This window comes from Phyllobates terribilis, unplaced genomic scaffold, assembly GCF_046119375.1.
Source record: "Phyllobates terribilis strain yellow unplaced genomic scaffold, ASM4611937v1 Scaffold_5__5_contigs__length_657084704, whole genome shotgun sequence".
NCBI classification, from domain to species: Eukaryota; Metazoa; Chordata; class Amphibia; order Anura; family Dendrobatidae; genus Phyllobates; species Phyllobates terribilis.
In genome coordinates this window covers 43,964,657-43,986,897 of record NW_027362765.1, presented here as the reverse complement: position 1 = coordinate 43,986,897, position 22,241 = coordinate 43,964,657, and the positions used below count along the sequence as shown (strand labels likewise).

Here is a 22,241-nt window from a genome sequence, read left to right as displayed (position 1 = left end):
CGGAGAGAGAGTAACCGCCCAAAGGATAGAAAACCTACAGAATAAAAAGGTCTCTCCATATGCCTCAGTGTGTTTACAGAGCATAAAGTGGAGGAAATAGGTATTTGATCCCTTGCTGTTTTTCTAAGTGTGCCCACTTTTTTTTGTAAGTTTGCCCATTTTAACATTGAGAGATAGAATATCACAAAAAAATCATGAAAATCACATTGTATAAATTACCGTATTTTTCAGAGTATAACATGCACCGGACCATAAGACGCACCTAGGTTTTAGAGAAGGAAAATAGAAAAAAAATTTAAGCAAAAAATGTGGTCACGATGCATTGTTAAGGTGGAGCGGGTCTGCTGCTGACACTGGTATAGGGGTAATGTCCCCCAATTCTGATAATATCCCCCATCCTGGTAGATATGCCCCCCTTCCTATTATACGTGGCCTCCATCCTGATATGCTTGGCACCCCTCCATCCTGGTATGCATGGTACCCCTCATCCTTATCCTGGTATGCATGGCACCCCTCATCCCTATCCTGGTATGCTTGGCACCCCTCATCCCTATCCTGGTATGCATGGCACAGCAATTCCTATCCTAGTATGCATGGCACCCCTCATCCCTATCCTGGTATGCTTGGCACCCCTCATCCCTATCCTGGTATGCATGGCACAGCAATCCCCATCCTAGTTTGCATGGCACCCCTCATCCCTATCCTGGTATGCATGGCACTCCTCATCCCCATCCTTGTATGCATGGCACCCCTCATCCCTGTCCTGGTATGCATGGCAACCCTCATCCCTATCCTGGTATGCATGGCACCCCTCATCCCTATCTTGGTAGGCATGCCCCCCTCATCCTTATCCTGGTATGTATGGCCCCCTCATCCTTATCCTGGTAGGCATGCCCCCCTCATCCTTATCCTGGTATGTATGGCCCCCTCATCCTTATCCTGGTATGTATGGCCCCCTCATCCTTATCCTGGTATGTATGGCCCCCTCATCCTTATCCTGGTATGTATGGCCCCCTCATCCTGCTACGTATGGCCCATCTTTCTTCTCTCTCCTCCCAGGGCGTGGGGAGGGGGTGAATATTCATGCCCTTTAATAGCGGGCACACGCGATCGCCGGGCAGCAGGGTGGATTTGATTTAAATCAGTGATTTAAATCAAAGTTTCTACCTAAACTAGTTCTTGCTACTTTACTTTAACATGCAAGTAGATGAAGATTTTTAGAATCACTTTTTATATTACTTTTTTCTCCCCAGTTTAATGGGTCAATCATTCATATTTGGACACCACTGTTCTGTTGTACTTAGGAAGGAGAAAAATAATCCTGACCTTAATAACAATTTAAATAGATTTATTCAACTGAAACAATAACAACATTACAGCATAAGTTATTTGCTTAAACAAACATCCATGTTTGTTAACTAATTTGGCTAAACAAAATATATATATATTTTAAGAAACTTAGACTGTCAGCCCAGCCAACACATGAAAAACTTATATACTACTGTCCCTGCTGTCCTCTGTAGCTCACTCGTCGTCATCTTCATCATCATCTTCTTCTTTGTTCCTATTCATAATCTGGAAAAGAAAAACAAGCTTTCCTGCTTTATTGGGTCCCAACCGATTTCTCAATTTAGAATGAATGAGTCCAAAGGAAGAGAATATTCTTTCAACGCCTGCAGAAGAAGCTACTGCTGTTAAAAGTGAAATCATTACTTGAACAGTCTCTAAATCCAAGCGCTTAAGTGACTTCCACCAGTTTACTGGTGTGACCTTCCTTAAAATATCTTCAGCAAACATATATTTCTTGAATGGTTCCCCCTTAGCTCTGAAGTTTATTATAGCTGGCATTAAAGATGGATGATTGCTGGATACCCATGTCATAGCTAACTCCTCTTCCTCAGCACTTAGGTTTTGACCCTGATATTGGATATTGACAATATTTGCCAAAAAATGAGCTGGAGTCAGTGCTTGTCCCATTCGTTTGTTTACTGCTTGTAATTTAATTCTGTCCATGTGTAGTTCTGTTTTTAAGTGTTCATTCAGTTCCTTCCAAATTTCAACAGCATCCGCAATAAAACAGCTATTTTTCTGTATTTTGTTTAAAGCTTGAGAGATGGGTTTCAGGAAGCTCAGCATATGTTCAACATTTCTCTTAAGCCCAATGTTGAGGATTTTGGCCGTGACAGTGCCATCTATTTTATCTCGATTTTCTTCACAAAGTGTCATCAGAATAGGCCAGTTTTTGATATACTGCTCAAAACAGTCCACCACAGAGTTCCATCTAACATCTTGTGGGAGCGTTAGCTTGGTTCCACCCATCCTTTTCAGAGCTGCTGCAGCAAAATGATTATTACGGAAGTATTTAGCAATTTCAACAACATTAGCCTTTATTTCTGGAACACTTAAGTCTTTGGCTAAGAGGTGCAGCAAATGAGCACTGCAACCATATGTTATTAGCAGCTTTGTATTCCCTCCCTGCTCTTCTAAATTTCTTCTCATCTTGGATACGTTTGCAGCATTGTCAGTGACCAAACTGCGTACTAGACATTTGAATTTTTGTTCACATGTTGTTATAGCTTTTACTGCCACTTCTTGTAAGTATTCTGCTGTGTGCGCATTTCCTGACGTATCAGTTGTTTGTGCAAGGAAGACTTTACCTTCTTCTGTTGTTATACAAGCACATACAATAGGATCATTGTGGACATTACTCCACCCATCAATACTTAGGTTAACAATTTTACCCTCCAGAGCTGTTGCACATTGCTCCATTTCTCTGTCATACACTTGATCCAGCAGTTTCCCTGCAACATCAGCTCTGCTGGGTGGATTGTATCCTGGTCTCAGTGACTGAACCATATTAATGAAATGTGGGTTCTCAGTCAGACGGAAAGAAGAGTTCGTTGCATAAATAAACTGGGCAATTTTTTCATCAATCAACTCTTTTTCTAATCTGCTAGTTCTTATCACAAACCTATCTATGGTGGTTCCAGGAGGTAAAGGTTTTTTCTTCCTTTTGGGTGATGGTGATATGTGGCTGTGGGTGTCTGATGATGATGCTGCTGCTAATGAAGCACTATCCTGGATGGATAACTCTGAAACTGTAGAACAGGATGATGGTGATCTTGGAGGTGGATAGTTTCCAGAATCCATGAATTCCCCTAAACAAAAAAAGTCAATGCTGTTATTTTATTGTTTATACAATTTCTGCTTATTGTACACAACACATCACTGCCCCTGCCCCAAAAGGAATATTTGTTTTTCTTCATAACTGTACCAAATGACAGTAACATGCAGTAATAATAAGAAATATAATTTTTCTCACACATGACAGTTCAGTCTTTAGAAATAGGATTCAATAAAAATGTTTTCCAACAGATCCTGCCTGTTCAGAAGTGTTTCTTTGGTCATCTTCATCACCGCACTTCTCATGATGTTGCCTCATTCGCGCCACCAGGCCTTGCATCTCTTTGTTGCATCGTTTGCATTTTGCACGCATGCCTGCCTTACCGATAGGCGAAGGAGCTTCATTAAAATATTCCCAAACTGGGTCTCTTTTACGGCCTGCTGCCATTATAAGGAAAGAATGTAATAAACCTCAGATCGTACACACAAACAGATCCAGACTTGTCTGTCTGTGGCTATGCTGCAGTATTGTGCTCAAAGTTTCACTTTCATTTTCTTGTCTGCTTGCCCTTCCTCCTCCTCACACTTAGATTCACATTCTTCTTGTGTTGTGCAGATCTATTCCACTCCAAACAATCAGAAACATATTGTCTAACTTCTTGGACTTGGCACTGAAGGGGTTGATTCTGTATTCATAGGTTTGTAGAACAATAGGATTAAGGTCTTTTTCTCAACTCTGTTCATGTTGTAACATTTTTGCCGTGAAGAAGAGGCTGGGACCTCTGCGGAGTCAAATTCAGTTTTGAGAACTGCGTAAGTAAAGCGAGCGTCTGTGATAATATAGGAGAGAAACTGCCCACTAATCCTACAGAAACCTCTGGAAGAGCATGGCATTGTGAATGTTACACATATACAGCCTTTATTCTACTGAGTTAAACAACTCAGCTTTATCTCATGATGGAAGAACCTTTGGATGGTAAAATATTTTCCTCAAAAAGCAGTTTATTGAAAAAAATCCGATTTAAATAAAAAAAATCCGATTTAAATAAAAAAAATCCGATTTAAATAAAAAAAAAAACCAGGGGAGGAGTCCTGAGGAGATAATTTGCATATTCCCACTGCATTTTGGGGTAAGTGAAGAGTCTCCGCGAGCTCAAAGAACACTGGATTTTGGCTGTTGGAGCTGAAAAGAGGACATCGGTAAACCAGGGGAGGAGTCCTGAGGAGATAATTTGCATATTCCCACTGCATTTTGGGGTAAGTGAAGAGTCTCCGCGAGCTCAAAGAAGACTGGATTTTGGCTGTTGGAGCTGAAAAGAGGACATCGGTAAACCAGGGGAGGAGTCCTGAGGAGATAATTTGCATATTCCCACTGCATTTTGGGGTAAGTGAAGAGTCTCCGCGAGCTCAAAGAAGACTGGATTTTGGCTGTTGGAGCTGAAAAGAGGACATCGGTAAACCAGGGGAGGAGTCCTGAGGAGATAATTTGCATATTCCCACTGCATTTTGGGGTAAGTGAAGAGTCTCCGCGAGCTCAAAGAACACTGGATTTTGGCTGTTGGAGCTGAAAAGAGGACATCGGTAAACCGCGCGCCGAGAGGCGCGCGCATTTTTAAGCTTTTTTTTAACCTTTTTTCACTGTTTTCAGAACATTAACAATAAGAACATGGAAGAGTCCAGGAGCCATTTGGTGAGCTGCATATCCTGCTACATGTTCACAGACTTGCCAGTGGAAAAGCCAAACTTCACATGCCAGAAATGCAAGCTTGTGTCCCTGTTGGAGGAAAAGTTGCGAAATCTAGAAGAGAGGTTAACTACCTTGAAAATCATTAAGGAAGGTGAAGAGTTCTTAGACAGAGCAGAATTATCTCTTCATGATTCAGAAAGAGAAGAAATTCGAACTGCACCTGACGAAACAGAGGAATGGAAGCATGTGACCCACAGAAGCAGGAGGATCGAGAGGCAGTCAGCACCCATACTGCTCAGGAACCAGTACCAGGCTCTCACGCAGGAGAACCATGAAGAAATACAGCAAAATAAGACTTTGCCAGCAATGAATAACCTTGTAAGCCCTCAGAATCCTCCTGGATGGAAAAAGAAGAATGTTGTGAAGAAAAAACGGAGAGTGGTGGTCATGGGGGATTCCCTGTTAAGAGGAACAGAGGCCGCTATCTGCAGACCAGACATAACCTCAAGAGAAATGTGCTGTCTTCCAGGAGCAAAAATTAAAGATGTGTCTGACAGGATATCAAGACTCTTCAGACCTACAGATCACTACCCATTCCTGCTAATACATGTGGGGACAAATGACACCGCAAGAAAGGACCTGGAAACCATCTGCAGTGACTTTGAAGACTTAGGCAAGAAAGTGAAAGAATTGGGAGCGCAGGTGGTCTTCTCATCCATCCTCCCAGTGGATGGCCATGGAACAATGAGGTGGAATAAGATTCTACAGGTGAACAACTGGCTACGTCGATGGTGCCGTCAACAAGGATTTGGATTTCTGGATCACGGAATGAGTTACCTATACGATGGACTACTTGCTAGAGATGGGGTGCACCTTACGAAGACTGGAAAACATGTATTTGGAAGTCGCCTTGCTACACTCATCAGAAGAGCTTTAAACTAGAACAATGTGGGAAGGGAAGCAAAAGGCCAGAAAAAGCCATACAGCTGACAAATACTATTGAGATCTCTGCTACTGGAAGTGGAAAGGAAGAACAAAGACAAAACAATTTAAATAATAAAAATATGGGAGGAAGAGAAACCAATCACAAACTAAAATGTTTTTATACAAATGCACAAAGCATGGGCAACAAACAAGGAGAATTGGAACTACTAATGCAGGAAAAGGAATATGATGTCATTGGAATCACTGAAACTTGGTGGGACGATACACATGATTGGAATAAAAGGCTAAAAGGATACAACTTATTTGCAAGAAACAGACTTGATAAACGAGGAGGAGGTGTTGCATTGTATGTTAGAAAAGCGTATATCTGCACAGAGATTGAAGCTTCAGAGACTGGGAGTTCTGTGGAAACTGTTTGGGTAAGAATACAAGGAGAGAACAACGGAAAGGACACCATTGTAGGCATTTACTACAGGCCACCTGGGCAAGCTGAAGATATGGATGAACTCTTTATGTATCAAATGGCCAAGTTCTCCAAAAAATTTGACGTAGTGGTCATGGGAGATTTCAACTATCCAGACATTTGTTGGGAATCTCTCTCAAGTAAAACTAACAGGTCAAGCAAATTCTTATCCTCTCTTGCTGACAACTTTATCTTCCAAAAGGTAGGGGAGAAAACAAGGGGATCTGCTACTTTGGATCTAATCCTTATAAACAGGGAGGAAATGGTTGAGGAGGTAAAGGTGGCTGGGACCCTAGGAGGCAGCGATCATGCTATTATAGAATTTTGGATAACTAGAGGAGGAAGACATGTGAAGACTCAAACTTCAAGGTTAGATTTTAGAAAGGCAGATTTTAAGAGACTCAGAAAGAGAATAGGAGGGATCCAATGGCTGGATGTCCTTAAGGACAAAAATGTCCAGGAGGGATGGGAAATTTTTAAAAATTAGATTCTCAAAGCACAATTGTTAACAATCCCAAAAAGTAGGAAGAATGGGAAGCATTTAAGGAAACCAGGATGGATGAACACAGAACTTAAACACATGCTAAAAAGAAAGAAATGTTTATTAAATGGAAAGAGGGAGGCATATCTAAAGAAGATTATAATGCAGTCTGCAGATCCTGCAGGGCATGTATCAGGTTAGCTAAAGCTGACAATGAATTAAGGCTTGCAAGAGATGTCAAAAGCAATAAAAAAGGATTTTGGGGGTATGTCAAAAGTAAAAGTCAAAGATGCTATAGGATTTTTACAGGATGAAAATGGAGAAATGGTAAGAGAGGATGTTGAGAAGGCCGAACTTTTTAATTCCTATTTTGCATCTGTTTTCTCTCAGAAAGAAAATGTAACATCAACTGATCTTCACTGTCCTTTTAAAGGAATAGAGGAATCCAAGTTATCTGTAAACAGAAAGATTGTGAGGGAATATTTAGCTAACATAAATGAGTTCAAGTCTCCAGGTCCAGATGAATTACACCCCAGAGTACTGAAGGAGATCGTAGAAGAAATTTTAGAACCACTCTCCATAATCTTTGAAAATTCTTGGAGAACAGGAGAAGTCCCAGAAGACTGGAGAAGAGCAAATGTTGTTCCTATCTTCAAAAAGGGGAAGAAGGTGGACCCAGGGAACTATAGGCCGGTGAGTCTGACTTCTATACCAGGAAAGATCTTTGAACAAATTATTAAACAACATGTATGTAAGTACATGGATAAGAATGAAGTGATTAACCAGAGTCAGCATGGGTTTGTAACTAACAAGTCATGTCAGACTAACTTAATTTCCTTCTATGACAGAATCACTGACTGGGTGGATCAGGGAAATGCTGTAGATATAGTATATCTTGACTTCAGCAAAGCATTTGACAAAGTATCTCACACCATCCTTATTGAAAAAATGACCAAGTATGCAATGGACCAGGCAACTGTTAGGTGGATTCATAACTGGCTTAGTGATCGGACTCAAAGGGTGGTTGTAAATGGCTTCACATCCAGCTGGATGAATGTCTCAAGTGGGGTACCACAGGGCTCCGTCCTGGGACCTGTATTGTTCAACATCTTTATCAATGATTTAGATGAAGGAATTGAGGGTAAACTGATTAAATTTGCTGATGACACAAAGCTAGGAGGGATAGCTAATACTAGAGAAGAGAGAGAGAGGATTCAAAAAGACCTAAATAAACTGGAGCAGTGGGCAGCAACCAACAGAATGGTTTTTAACAGGGAAAAATGCAAAGTACTACATCTGGGCAATAAAAATGAAAAAAGCATATACAAAATGGGAGGAATAGAGCTAAGCAACAGTACATGTGAAAAAGACTTAGGTATACTAATAGATCATAGACTGAAAATGAGTCAACAGTGTGATGCAGCAGCAAAAAAGGCAAATACAATTCTGGGATGTATTAACAGAAGCATACAGTCTAGATCACGTGAAGTCATTATCGGTCTTTACTCCTCTTTGGTCAGACCTCATCTGGAATACTGTGTACAGTTTTGGGCACCACATTTTAAAAAAGACATAGACAAACTGGAGCAAGTTCAGAGAAGAGCGACCAGAATGGTGACTGGTCTGCAAACCATGTCCTATGAGGAACGGTTGCAGGATTTGGGAATGTTTAGCTTGCAAAAAAGAAGACTGAGAGGAGACTTAATAGCTGTCTACAAATATGTCAAGGGCTGTCACATTGTAGAAGGATCATCTTTATTCTCATTTGCACAAGGAAAGACTAGAAGCAATGGGATGAAACTAAATGGGAGGAGACACAGATTAGATATTAGAAAAAACTTTTTGACAGGGTGATTAATGAGTGGAACAGGCTGCCACGAGAGGTGGTGAGTTCCCCTTCAATGGATGTCTTCAAACAGAGGCTGGACAGACATCTGTCTGAGATGATCTAGTGAATCCTGCTTTGAGCAGGGGGTTGGACCAGATGACCCAGGAGGTCCCTTCCAACTTTACCATTCTATGAAAATCCGATTTAAATCAAAAAAATCCAATTTTTTTGATTTTTTAAAAAAAAAACATTGATTTTTATCCACCCTGCCGGGCAGTAGCAGGAGCCGCGCTGGGGATACACTGTGCCGCTATTAAGGAGCATAAATATTCAGTGAATATTCATTTTCTTTAGCAGCGGGGACAGTGTAGGCTGCAGCAGGCGGCTGCTGCCTCCTGTGCCCCGCTCCTCCACAGCAACTGCTCCCCCCACACCACACAGTCTATATAAAATTTTGGAGGAAAAAAGTGCGTCATATAGTCCGAAAAATACGGTAGATAATTTTTTTTGCATTTTGCCGTGATAAATAAGTATTTGATCCCTCTGGCAAACAACACTTAATACTCGGTGGCAAAACCCTTGTTGGCAAGCACAGCAGTCAGATGTTTTTTGAAGTTGATGATGAGGTTTGCACACATGTCAGGAGGAATTTTGGTCCACTCCTCTTGGCAGATCATCTCTAAATCATTAAGATTTTGAGGCTGTCACTTGGCAACTCGGAGCTTCTACTCCCTCCATAAATTTTCTATGGGATTAAGGTCTGGAGACTGGCTAGGCCACTCCATGACCTTACTGTGCTTCTTTTTGAGCCACTCCTTTGTTGCCTTGGCTGTATGTTTTGGGCCATTGTCTTGCTGGAAGACCCAGCCACAACCTATCTTCAATGCTCTTACTGAGGGAAGGAGGTTGTTGGCCAAAACCTCTTGATACATGACCCCATCCATCTTCCCTTCAGTACGGTGCAGTCGTCATGTCCTCTTTGCAGAAAAGCACCCCCAAAAGTGTAATGTTTCCCCCACCATGCTTCACGGTTGGGAACGATGTTCTTAGGGTTTTACGCCTTCTTCTTCCTCCAAACACGGCAAGTTAAGTTAATACCAAAGAGCTCAATTTTTGTCTCATGTGACCACAGCACTTTCTCCCAATAACTCACAGAATCATTCAGCTGTTCATTGGCAAACTTCAGACGAGCCTGCACATGTGCCTCCTTGAGCAGGGGGACCTTGCAGGCACTGCAGGATTTTAAACCTTTAAGGTGTAATGTGTTGCCAATGGTTTTCTTGGTGACTGTGGTCCCAGCTGCCTTGAGATCATTAACAAGTTCCCCCCGTGTAACATAGTAACATAGCTTTTAAGGTTGAAGAAGACTAAGTCCATCTAGTTCAACCCATAGCCTAACATGTTGATCCAGAGGAAGGAAAAAAAAAACCATGTGGCAAACACCAAGCTCCACATAGGGGAAAAAAATTCCTTACTGACTCCATACGACAATCAGACTAGTTCCCTGGATCAACACCCTATCAAGGAATCTAGTATATATAACCTGTAATATTATACTTTTCAAGAAAGGCATCCATGCCCTTCTTAAATTTTAGTAGTGAATCACTCATTACAACATCATGCGGCAGAGAGTTCCATAGTCTCACTGCTCTTACACTAAAGAATCCCCGTCTGTGATTATGATTAAACCTTCTTTCCTCCAGACGTAGAAGATGGCCCCTTGTCCCCGTCTCAGGCCTCAGAGTAAAAAGATCAGTAGAAAGGTCTTTGTACTGTCCCCTCATATACTTGTACATAGTAATTAGATCACCCCTAAGCTTTCGTTTTTCCAAAGTAAATAACCCCAAGTGTAATAACCTGTCTTGGTATTGCAGACCCCCCAGTCCTCTAATAAACTTGGTCGCTCTTTGCACCCGCTCTAGTTCAGCTATGTCTTTCTTATACACCGGAGACCAGAACTGTGCACAGTATTCTAAGTGTGGTCGCACTAGTGACTTGTATAGAGGTAAAATTATGTTCTCCTCATGAGCATCTATGCCTCTTTTAATGCATCCCATTATTTTATTTGCCTTTGCAGCAGCTACCAATACACCCAGGTCTTTTTCAATGACAGTTTTGCCCAGTGTTTTACAATTAAGCATATAATTATACATTTTATTTCCTCTACCCAAGTGCATTACCTTACATTTATCCCCATTAAAGCTCATTTGCCATTTATTAGCCCAAGCTTCTAGTTTACATAGATCCTACTGTAATATAAAATTGTCCTCCTCTGTATTGATTACCCTGCAGAGTTTAGTCTCATCTGCAAATATTGAAATATTACTCTGTATGCCCCCTACAAGGTCATTAATAAATATGTTAAAAAGAAGGGGGCCCAATACTGACCCCTGTGGCACCACACTGTTAACTGAGACCCAGTCTGAGTGTGTTCCATTAATAACCACCCTTTGTTTCCTATCACTGAGCCAGTTCTTAACCCACATACATATATTTTCCCCTATCCCCATTGTTCTCATTTCATGTATCAACCTTTTGTGTGGAACCGTATCAAAAGCTTTTGAAAAGTCCATATACACAACATCCACTGCATTTCCTTGGTCCAGTCCAGAACTTGCCTCCTCATAAAAGCTGATCAGATTAGTTTGACAGGAACGGTCCCTCGTAAAACCATGTTGATATTGGGTCATCCGGTTATTCTTCTTCAGATACTCTAGTAAAGTATATCTTAGGAAACCCTCCAGGATTTTACCCACAGTAGAGGTTAAGCTTTCTGGCCTATAATTTCCAAGTGCGGTTTTTGTCCCCTTTTTGAATATTGGCACCACATTTGCTATACGCCAGTCCTGTGGTGCAGACCCCGTTATTATGGAATCTTTAAAGATTAAAAATAATGGTCTATCTATGACGTTATTTAATTCCTGCAGTACTCGCGGGTGTATCCCATCCGGGCCCGGGGATTTGTCAACTTTAGTGATTTTTAGACGCCGCCGTACTTCCTGCTGGGTTAAGCAAGTGACATTTAATGGAGAATTTTTGTCATCACTAATCATGTTTTCTGTCATGCGATTTTCTTGTGTAAATACTGTTGAAAAAAAATCATTTAGCATATTGGCTTTTTCCTCATCCTCATCCACCATTTCACCCAGACTATTTTTAAGGGGGCCAACACTATCATTTTTTAGTTTTTTACTATTTATGTAGTTAAAGAATATTTTGGGATTATTTTTACTTTCTCTGGCAATGAGTCTCTCTGTCTCAATCTTTGCTGCCTTGATTTAGTTTTTACATAATTTATTTAATTTTCTGTATTTATTTAATGCCTCATCATTATCTACTTGCTATAGTTCTCTAAATGCTTTCTTTTTGTCACTTATTGCGCCCCTTATAGCTCTATTTAGCCATAGTGGTTTCCTCCTATTTCTAGTATGTTTATTCCCATAGGGTGTATAGTGTGCACAGGTCCTATTCAGGATGCTAATAAATGTCTCCCATTTGCTTTGTGTAGTTTTATGTCTCAGGATATCGTCCCAGTTTATTGCACTAAGGTCATCTCTCAACCGTTGGAAATTTGCCTTACTGAAGTTTAGTGTCCTTGTAACCCCTCTACTACACATCCTATTAAAGGATAAATGAAAACTTATTATTTTGTGATCACTATTACCCAAGTGACCCCCAACTCATATATTTGATATGCGGTCTGGCCTATTGGTTAATATTAGGTCTAGCAGTGCCCCCCTTCTTGTTGGGTCCTGAACCAGTTGCGAAAGGTAATTGTCTCTCAAAGTTGTCAAAAACCTATTACCTTTGCTTGAACTACAGGTTTCTGTTCCCCAATGTATTTCAGGGTAGTTGAAGTCCCCCATAATAATGACTTCTCCTTGAGTCGCTGCTTCATCTATTTGCTTTATGAGGATATTCTCCGCTGCTTCCATTATTTTTGGAGACTTATAACAAACCCCTATCAGTAATTTATTATTTTTTCCCCCCTCCCCTTATCTCCACCCACAGGGACTCTACATTTTCATTAGATTCACATATATCCTCCCGCAAGACGGGTTTTAAGGATGATTTTACATATAAACACACACCCTCCCCTCGCTTGTTTGTAAGGTCATTTCTGAACTATAGCCCTGTAAATTAACTGCCCAGTCATGGCTCTCGTCCAGCCACGTCTCAGATATCCCTACCATGTCATAATTATTTTCCAACAAAATTAATTCTAACTCCTCCATTTTGTTGGTGAGGCTTCTGGCATTAGTGTACATGCATTTTATGTATCTCTCTGTACCTCTATTCCTTCTTACTATATTGACTCTTCTAATCCCACCCCCAATTTCTTTATTTGTGCCCAGGTCACTATCTGCACTATCTTCCCCACCTATAAAATGAATACCCCCCCCCCCCCAATCCCCAGTTTAAACACTCCTCCAACCTTCTAGCCATTTTCTTTTTCTTTAAGGACCTTCCACCTACCTCTAACTTTGTCATTTGTGCCAATGTGCACCATGACCGCTGGGTCATCACCAGCCCCTCCCAGTAATCTGTCAACCCGATCAGCTATGTGCCGGACTCGAGCGCCAGGTAGGCAGCACACTGTTCGAAGATCCCTGTCTTTGTGACAGATTGGCCTATCTGTTCCCCTAATAATTGAGTCCCCCACTACCAGCACCTGCCTGGCCTGCCCTGCTCTCCTATTTCCCCCCTTACTGGAGCGGACATTCCTCCGTCTTTCAGAGGACATGCCTTGCTGCAGCAGTGCTACACCTGTACTGACACCCCTCTCATCTGCCAACTTTGCAAACTTATTGGGGTGTGCCAGATCAGGACTAGCCTCCCTGGCACTCTTCCCTCTACCCCCCCTTCTAACTATCACCCAGCTAGCTGCCTCCCTGTCCTGCAGCTCTATACTACCACCCTCCCCCACATCTACCTCAGTGAGCAGCAGACTCCTTTCCATATTGTCAATGGATCTCAGTGTTGCCAGCTGCTCATTTAGATCCAGTACCTGGGCTTCCAAATGCACAACGTGCACACATCTCGCACAGCAGTATGCCTCCACGACCGGCTGTTCATGGATTGCATACATGTGGCAAGATGTACACTGGATAGCATTATCAATAATGGAGCTCATTTCCTAATGGGGATTGCCCTAGACAGTAATGTTAAGTACAAAGAAATGTAAAGAATTAATAAAATACAGACAGCAATTCAGTCCAAATTCCTCCCTTCCAAACTCCCTGAATCCGTCACTGAAAAACAAGTCACACACTTACTTCCGTTTGCACTTACACTCCAGTCACACTCAGCTCGTTCACACTCACTAAGGAAGAAGATTTAAAGAGTTTTTTGTTTTTTTATTCCCTTTTAGCAGCAATCCACCCTACAGCTCAATGCACTACCAAAGGAATCTATGCCCCAACCAGCTGCCCCTTATAAACCCTTAATTATGACCCCTCACCCTTAATTAACCCCTTGTGAGTATAGCTACACCTCAGGATTTAAATGCAATCTAGTTAACCCTTAAATACACAGGTAGTAAAATAAGAGACTGTAAAACTGTAGAGAGAAAATAGGTTTTAAAAAGCCCAATAAAACTAAACAGGTAGAAAAGCATTCAGCAGTTCACAATTCAGCAACTCACAGCAATTCACACAGGTATTTTCTGCAGGATTCCTAAATACCTCTTCACTGAAAAACAAGTCACACACTTACTTCCATTTGCACTTACACTCCAGTCACACTCAGCTCGTTCACACTCGCTAAGGAAGAAGATTTAAAGAGGTTTTTTTTTCCCTTTTAGCAGCAATCCACCCTACAGCTCAATGCACTACCAAAGGAGTGTAGTTTTAGGTTGATCTCTCACCCTCCTCATAATCAAAGATACCCCGCGAGGTGAAATTTTGCATGGTGCCCCAGATCGATGTCGATTGACAGTCATTTTGTATTTCTTACTATTGCACCAACAGTTGTCTCCTTCTCACCCAGCGTCTTATGGTTTTGTAGCCCATTCCAGCTTTGTGCAGGTCTATGATCTTGTCCCTGACATCCTTAGAAAGCTCTTTGATCTTGCCCATGTTGTAGAGGTTAGAGTCTGACTGATTAATTGAGTCTGTGGACAGGAGTCTTTTATACCGGTGACTATATAAGACAGCTGTCTTTAATGAAGGTAACAAGTTGATTAGGAGCGTCTAACTGGTCTGTAGGAGCCAGAACTCATAATGGGTCGTAGGGGATCAAATACTTATTTCTCACTGCAAAATTTAAAAAAAAAAATGATTTAATTTATACAATGTGATTTTCTTGATTTTTTGGGGGATATTCTATCTCTCAATGTTAAAATTAACCTTCCCTTAAAATTATAGACTGTTCATGTCTGTCAGTGGGCAAACTTACAAAAACAGCAATACTTATTTCCCTCACTGTAAGAGGTAGTTACGCTGTTAGAGACACCAACAGATATATAATTAGAACTAAGACAAGCGCCATATAAATATATAAATATTATTTTTCCATTTTTTTTCACCTAGGTAATAAGGGAAAGACATTCCACCACCCGAAAAAAAAAAAGGGAGGATATAAGCACGGTGCTGTCATGGTTTGGGAAAATCCAATTACTGGTAAGTATCTTTTCTCTACACCCTGACAGCACCGTGCGGAGAAACTAAAATAGAGGAAATCCCTAGGGAGGGTCTACTGCAGAAAGATCCTTTCTTCCAAAAGTAAAGATCAGAGTATCCCAGGGAGCTACTGTAGGGCCCCTCACCGGTCCAGACGCAAAGGATGCTTTGATAAATCTACATACCTATGTGTAGCCAGCAATTTTTTTTGGTCAAACAGAGCCCCTTAGGCAGCGACATTAACCCTTGGTGTACTAATAAACAGGCCCTTTTGCCCATGCTACAAAAGAAAAGTGTCAGCTTTTTTCTCTAGAGGGTCTTTTAAGCGAACCTAGGTCATTAAAAGGGAGTGCCACATTTTTTGAGATTTGAGCTTGAGATTTTTGAACAACTTTCTTTCCTGTATCTTTAACCGTGAAGCATGACACCCATATTCATCATCAGAAGAGGATGACTCTGAAGAATAATCAACAATTAATTCCCTGGAATCTTCTAATTCTTTCTCAAAACTGGTTTCAACCGAGGCGGGGCGTTTACTTGAAAAGGTAAGTGGTAGTGTTGATCTAACGCATCTCTTTCTTAATGGTATTTTTAACTTCTTCCTTGATAAATGATTTTATATTCTGGAACAAGGATGGAGACTCTTAAGCTACAGCTTTCTCAATACAGGAGGGACAGAGCCTCTTAGTATACAAGTTGAAAAACCTTTCCTTACATAAGGCACATTCCCTGTTTTTACTCTTTGCTGTAGCCTTCCTAAGCTTATGCTATATATCAATAACAACCACTCAGTATATAATGTACAATATTAGTACTCACCACATCCTATGCCTTGGCAACTACGGTGCAAGAAGGAGGTTTTGGGTAATTTATGGCATCACCGATGGGCATCGCTGAATCGCCTATACTGCCACTTTAGTAGCTTTTCCATCCACTCCATCGACAAATCACTAAGTACTTAATCTATGTCTCCTCTTCCTCTTGTCCCTTGAATCCTGGAAAAAAATTCAGGACAGGAAGATCAAAGCTATTGCCATCCCTCCTCAGTGGCCCAAAAGGGCCTGGTATCCACTCACATTGACACTGTCAAAGGCAGATTCTGGAAGTTGCTTCTTAGCAAAGATCTTGTGACACAGAAAGGAGTCCTAACCGAAACAGATTTAAGCTTGAAGGCTGAGCAGGAAGGTTGAAGGCTTAAGGTCTCTCAGATGAAGTAGTTAACACCTTACTAGCATACAGAAAACCTTTTACATTCAAAGTGTATTCTTGTGTTTAGAAAGTTTTCTCCTCATGGTGTTGCACCAATAATAAAAATATAGAAAATGTTACATCAGTCTCAGTTTCTTCAGGATGGTTATTAGAAAGGCATAAAGCCTAAGCTCTCAAAGTGTAGTGCAATCAATGTCTTGTCTGAGGGAAGATTTTCACACAAATTCGTTAATTTAAAGATTTATTAAAGACATCAAAAAATTGCAAAGATCTGTCAATGATCCACTTTCTTCCTGGGATTTGTCTCCTGTGTATAGAGCCTTTTGACAATTCTTTCTTAAAGAACCCTTCTTACAAGACATTTATTCTGGTGGTGATATGATCAGCCAGAAGAGTTAGGACTGGCCGACGTCTGTGGATTTAAATCCAATCTCGGACTGGCAGCCAGTTTCCTGACCCGAGTTTGACAGCCTCATAGAAATATATGAAGCTGTCAGAACTCCACAGCCAGTCCATGCATTGCGGTTCTTGATTGGACCAATATGCATGGTGGGATGCTACTCACGGTTCAGCCGTGAGGCTGGGTAGTCAAGAGGTCTGAGGTCAAAAGCCAACAGAGTAAGTCATAGAGGGGTAAGACGAACTGGTCAGAAAACAGTCCGAGGTCAATATTCCAAGAAGGTATTGGATCACAGCAAAAGGCTTAGGCAAACGGATGATCAAGATAAATCCTTGTTCGAGCAACAAAGATCAGAATACCAGACAAGGAGCACAGAGCAAGCACACACCTCATGTGCAAAGCTACAATTGGCAGGAATCAAAGCCAGATAACTGGTTAAATAGCCAGGTAATTACTCATGACAAGAGACCATGGATGAAGCACAGGTACAGTCATGGCCAAAAGTTTTGAGAATGACACCAAAATTATATTTTCACATGATCTGCTGGCCTCTGGTTTTTATTAGTGTTTGTCTGATGTTTATATCACATACAGAAATATAATTGCAATCATATTATGAGTACCAATAGGTTATATTGACAGAATCAGTTAATGCAGCAAGTCAATATTTGCAGTGCTGCCCCTTCTTCTTCAAGACCTCTGTAATTCTCCCTGGCATGCTCTCAATCAACTTTTGGACCAAATCCTGACTGATAGCAGTCCATTCTTGGATTTTGCCAGAATTTGTTGGTTTTTGTTTGTCCACCCGTCTCTTGATGATTGACCACAAGTTCTCAATGGGATTAAGATCTGGGGAGTTTCCAGGCCATGGACCCAAAATCTCTATGTTTTGTTCCATGAGCCATTTTGTTATCACCTTTGCTTTATGGCAAGGTGCTCCATCATGCTGGAAAAGGCATTGTTGGGCGCCAAACTACTCTTGGACGGTTGGGAGCAGTTGCTCTTGGAGGACATTCTGGTACCATTCTTTATTCATGGCTGTGTTTTTAGGCAAGACTGTGAGTGAGCCGATTCCCTTGGCTGAGAAGCAACCCCACACATGAATGGTTTCAGGATGCTTTACAGTTGGCATGAGACAAGACTGGTGGTAGCGCTCACCTCTTCTTCTCCGAATAAGCTGTTTTCCAGATGTCCCAAACAATCGAAAAGGGGATTCATCTGAGAAAATGACTTTGCCCCAGTCCTCAGCAGCCCACTCCCTGTACCTTTTGCAGAATATCAGTCGGTCCCTGATGTTTTTTCTGAAGAGAAGTGGCTTCTTTGCTGCCCTCCTTGAAATCAGCCCTTGCTCAAAGAGTCTCCACCTCACAGTGCGTGCGGAAGCACTCACACCAGCCTGCTGCCATTCCTGAGCAAGCTCGGCACTGCTGGTAGTCCGATCCCGCAGCTGAAACAGTTTTAAGATACGGTCCTGGCGCTTGCTAGTCTTTCTTGGGCGCCCTGGAGCCTTTTTGACAACAATGGAAGCTCTCTCCTTGAAGTTCTTGATGATGCGATAGATTGTTGACTGAGGTGCAATCTTTGTAGCTGCGATACTCTTCCCTGTTAGGCCATTTTTGTGCAGTGCAATGATGGCAGCACGTGTTTCTTTAGAGATAACCATGGTTAACTGAAGAGAAACAATGATACCAAGAACCAGCCTCCTTTTAAAGTGTCCAGTGATGTCATTCTGACTTAATCATGACTGATTGATCGCCAGCCCTGTCCTCATCAACAGCTACACCTGTGTTAATGGATCAATCACTAAAACGATGTTAGCTGCTCCTTTTAAGGCAGGACTGCAATGATGTTGAAATGTGTTTTGGGGGTTAAAGTTCATTTTCTGGGCAAATATTGACTTTGCAAGTACAGTAATTGCTGTTAAGCTGATCACTCTTTGACATTCAGGAGTATATGCAAATTGCCATTACAAAAAATGAAGCAGTAAACTTTGGAAAAATTACTATTTGTCTCATTCTCAATACTTTTGGCCATGACTGTACACCCTGGTCCTGTTTGGACGGCTAAATTGTCACTCCAAATACTGACAGCTCAGCATACCCCAGCATCTGATTGGACAGCTGAGCTGTCCATCACCCTACTTCCAGAACAGCACACCCCATTCCTAAACTGGATGGCAGAACTGGGGTACTGGGTTCAAATCCAACCAAGGACAACATTTGCAAGGAGTTTGTATGTTCTCCCCGTGTTTGAGTGGGTCTCCTCTGGGTACTCTGGTTTTCTCCCACACTCCAAAGATATACTGATAGGGAATTTAGATGGTGAGCCCCAATGGGGACAGAGTCGATAATGTCTGTAAAGTGCTGTGGAATTAATGGAGCTATATAAGTGAGTAAAATAAATAATAAACTGTCATTTACTGCATCCAGATAGAAGGAATCGTGACACAATGATGTTTGAATGCGCCCTTAGTGAGCTCCAACCTCTCTCAAAAAATTGTGTTGCCAGATGCAAGCCAGAAGAAGGGGACCCTGACAATCTTTACTTGGTTGATGTCAAGAGATCGATTCTTCTATATTTAGAGAGAGAACACCTCCAGACAAAAAATACAACAGAGACTGCACATCTACTCCAGATGGCTTAAGGATCTCTTTAAACTTTTCTATACTTTGAAAGCCTTTACTCTGCATATGAAGGCTCACTCGACAATGTCCAATCAAATTTGTAAGGCAACATGTTTGTCTCCATTCACCTTCATGAGGAATTATTATTTGGATATCAGAAGTTTCAACATTTGGCAAAAAGTGCTTGAAGCCAAAGCCAGGCCTACTAATCCCATTGTATTTGTGCTGGTTTAAGACAAACCGGAATTTGTTACCTGAAATTTCCTGGAGTCCATAAGCAGCACAATTAAAATATAAATATGTTTTTTGCTGCAAAAGTATGCACCTCAGTCCAGTTATTCAGGATGTTCATAGTCATGCTAAGTGGATTAAATAATTTATTGTGTGCATTACTTATTGTTAATGGATATTAACCTGTGTTGCTGCCTATGGACGACTTAAAATTCCAGGTAATACATTTTACAGATTTCTCCCCCATGAGTTGCTCTATGACTTATCTAATTATTTGAAATATAAAGTACAATATCCGGTTTTGATTGTAAGAGAATATAATACGATTATTGACTTTTAAATAGGATACAGAAAATCAACTTTTAGTTAAATCAAGTAATAAAACATAATAAATTACGCCTCGTACACGCACGGCTCCACTCCGTACACCTCATACACACACGGCTCCGCTCCGTAAACCTCGTACACGCACGGCTCCGCTCCGTACACCTCGTACACACGCGGCTCCGCTCTGTACATCTCATACGCGCGCGCCTCCGCTCCGTACACCTCGTACGCGCGCGTCTCCGCTCCGTACACCTCGTACGCACGCGTCTCCGCTCCGTACACCTCGTACGCACGAGTCTCCGCTCCGTACACTTCGTACGCACGCGACTCCGCTCCGTACACCTCGTACGCACGCGACTCTGCTCCATACACATGCGGCTCCGCTCCGTACATCTCATACGCACGTGGCTCTGCTCTGTATACTTCTTACATACACAGCTCCGCTTGGTACACATCGTACATACGTGGCTCCGCTCTGTACACACTGCTCCGCACACGTTGTACGCATGCGGCTCCGTACGCCTCGTACACGCGTGGCTCCGCTCCGTACGCCTCGTACACGCGCGGCTCCACTCCATATATGTCGTACACGCGCGGCTCCGCACGCCTCGTACACGTGCGGCTCCGCTCCGTACACCTCGTACACGCGCGGCTCCGCTCCGTACGCCTCGTACACACACACCGCTCCGTACGCCTCGTACACGCGCGGCTCCGCTCCGTACACCTCGTACACGCGCGGCTCCGCTCCGTACACCTCGTACACGCGCGGCTCCGCACCGTACACCTCGTGCACGCGCGGCTCCGCACCGTACACCTCGTGCACGCGCGGCTCCGCACCGTACACCTCGTGCACGCGCGGCTCCGCTCCGTACACCTCGTACACGCGCGGCTCCGCTCCGTACACCTCGTACAAGCGCGGCTCCGCTCACCTCGTACACGCGCGGCTCCGCTCCGTACACCTCGTACACGCGCGGCTCCGCTCCGTACACCTCGTACACGCGCGGCTCTGCTCCGTACACCTCGTACACCCGCGGCTCCGCTCCGTACACCTCGTATACAGACGGCTCTGCTCCGTACACGCGCGGCTACGCTCCGTACACCTCGTACACGCGCGGCTACGCTCCGTACACCTCGTACACGCGCGGCTACGCTCCGCACACCTCGTACACGCGCGGCTACGCTCCGTACACCTCGTACACGCGCGGCTACGCTCCGTACACCTCGTACACGCGCGGCTACGCTCCGTACACCTCGTACACGCGCGGCTACGCTCCGTACACCTCGTACACGCGCGGCTACGCTCCGTACACCTCGTACACGCGCGGCTACGCTCCGTACACCTCGTACACGCGCGGCTCCGCTCCGTACACCTCGTACACGCGCGGCTCTGCTCCGTACACCTCGTACACCCGCGGCTCCGCTCCGTACACCTCGTATACAGACGGCTCTGCTCCGTACACGCGCGGCTACGCTCCGTACACCTCGTACACGCGCGGCTACGCTCCGTACACCTCGTACACGCGCGGCTACGCTCCGCACACCTCGTACACGCGCGGCTACGCTCCGCACACCTCGTACACGCGCGGCTACGCTCCGCACACCTCGTACACGCGCGGCTACGCTCCGTACACCTCGTACACGCGCGGCTACGCTCCGTACACCTCGTACACGCGCGGCTACGCTCCGTACACCTCGTACACGCGCGGCTACGCTCCGTACACCTCGTACACGCGCGGCTACGCTCCGTACACCTCGTACACGCGCGGCTACGCTCCGTACACCTCGTACACGCGCGGCTACGCTCCGTACACCTCGTACACGCGCGGCTACGCTCCGTACACCTCGTACACACACGGCTCTGCTACATCCACACTGTAAACCCCTCCTGACCCCACACATAACCTTCCCCTCATCCAGCACCATGACAACCAGCACAGCAGAGTCCTGCATCCACTGAGGCCCCTGATCATGTGACCCCTGACTCCTCCCCTCCTGTGACCTCATCACAGGTCCTGTGCGCACAGAACAGCCATATATGTGGTGGTGGCTCTGCAGGTGGAGGTATGTGGAGACCCCATTACTGGGTTCAGGGGGCATTAACCCTTCCATTACGGGATATATTTACTGTGTATGTTTTTTATTTCTATAGCGCCAACATATTCCGCAGCACTTTATATTATAGAGGGGACTTGTATAGACAATAAAAGACATTACAGAATAATAATCACATAAATCAGATACCAGGAGGAGTGAGGTTCCTGCTCGCAATCCTACAATCTGTGAGGAAATAGGGGAGAGATAAA

General features: G+C 43.4%; 2 protein-coding genes across 3 annotated transcripts in view; one reads left to right on the top strand and one right to left on the bottom strand.

Annotated features, from left to right (window-relative positions):
• Positions 1-16,136, bottom strand: part of LOC141270653 (uncharacterized) — a 44,376-nt gene extending 28,240 nt beyond the window's left edge. Inside the window, exons 1-2 of one of the 2 annotated variants that reach the window (XM_073680741.1) lie at positions 15,967-16,136; positions 1,507-3,158 (exon numbers count right to left, since the gene is read on the bottom strand). In XM_073680741.1, coding sequence (XP_073536842.1) covers positions 1,525-3,150 — 1,626 coding nt within the window. In that variant the 5' untranslated portion in view covers positions 3,151-3,158; positions 15,967-16,136 and the 3' untranslated portion in view covers positions 1,507-1,524. Of the gene's footprint in view, positions 1-1,506; positions 3,159-15,966 lie in introns of those variants that run through there. The other variant, XR_012321715.1, reaches the window with a different exon arrangement.
• Positions 1-22,241, top strand: part of LOC141270656 (uncharacterized) — a 93,910-nt gene that overhangs the window by 61,944 nt on the left and 9,725 nt on the right. The gene's annotated exons all lie outside the window — the stretch shown is intronic.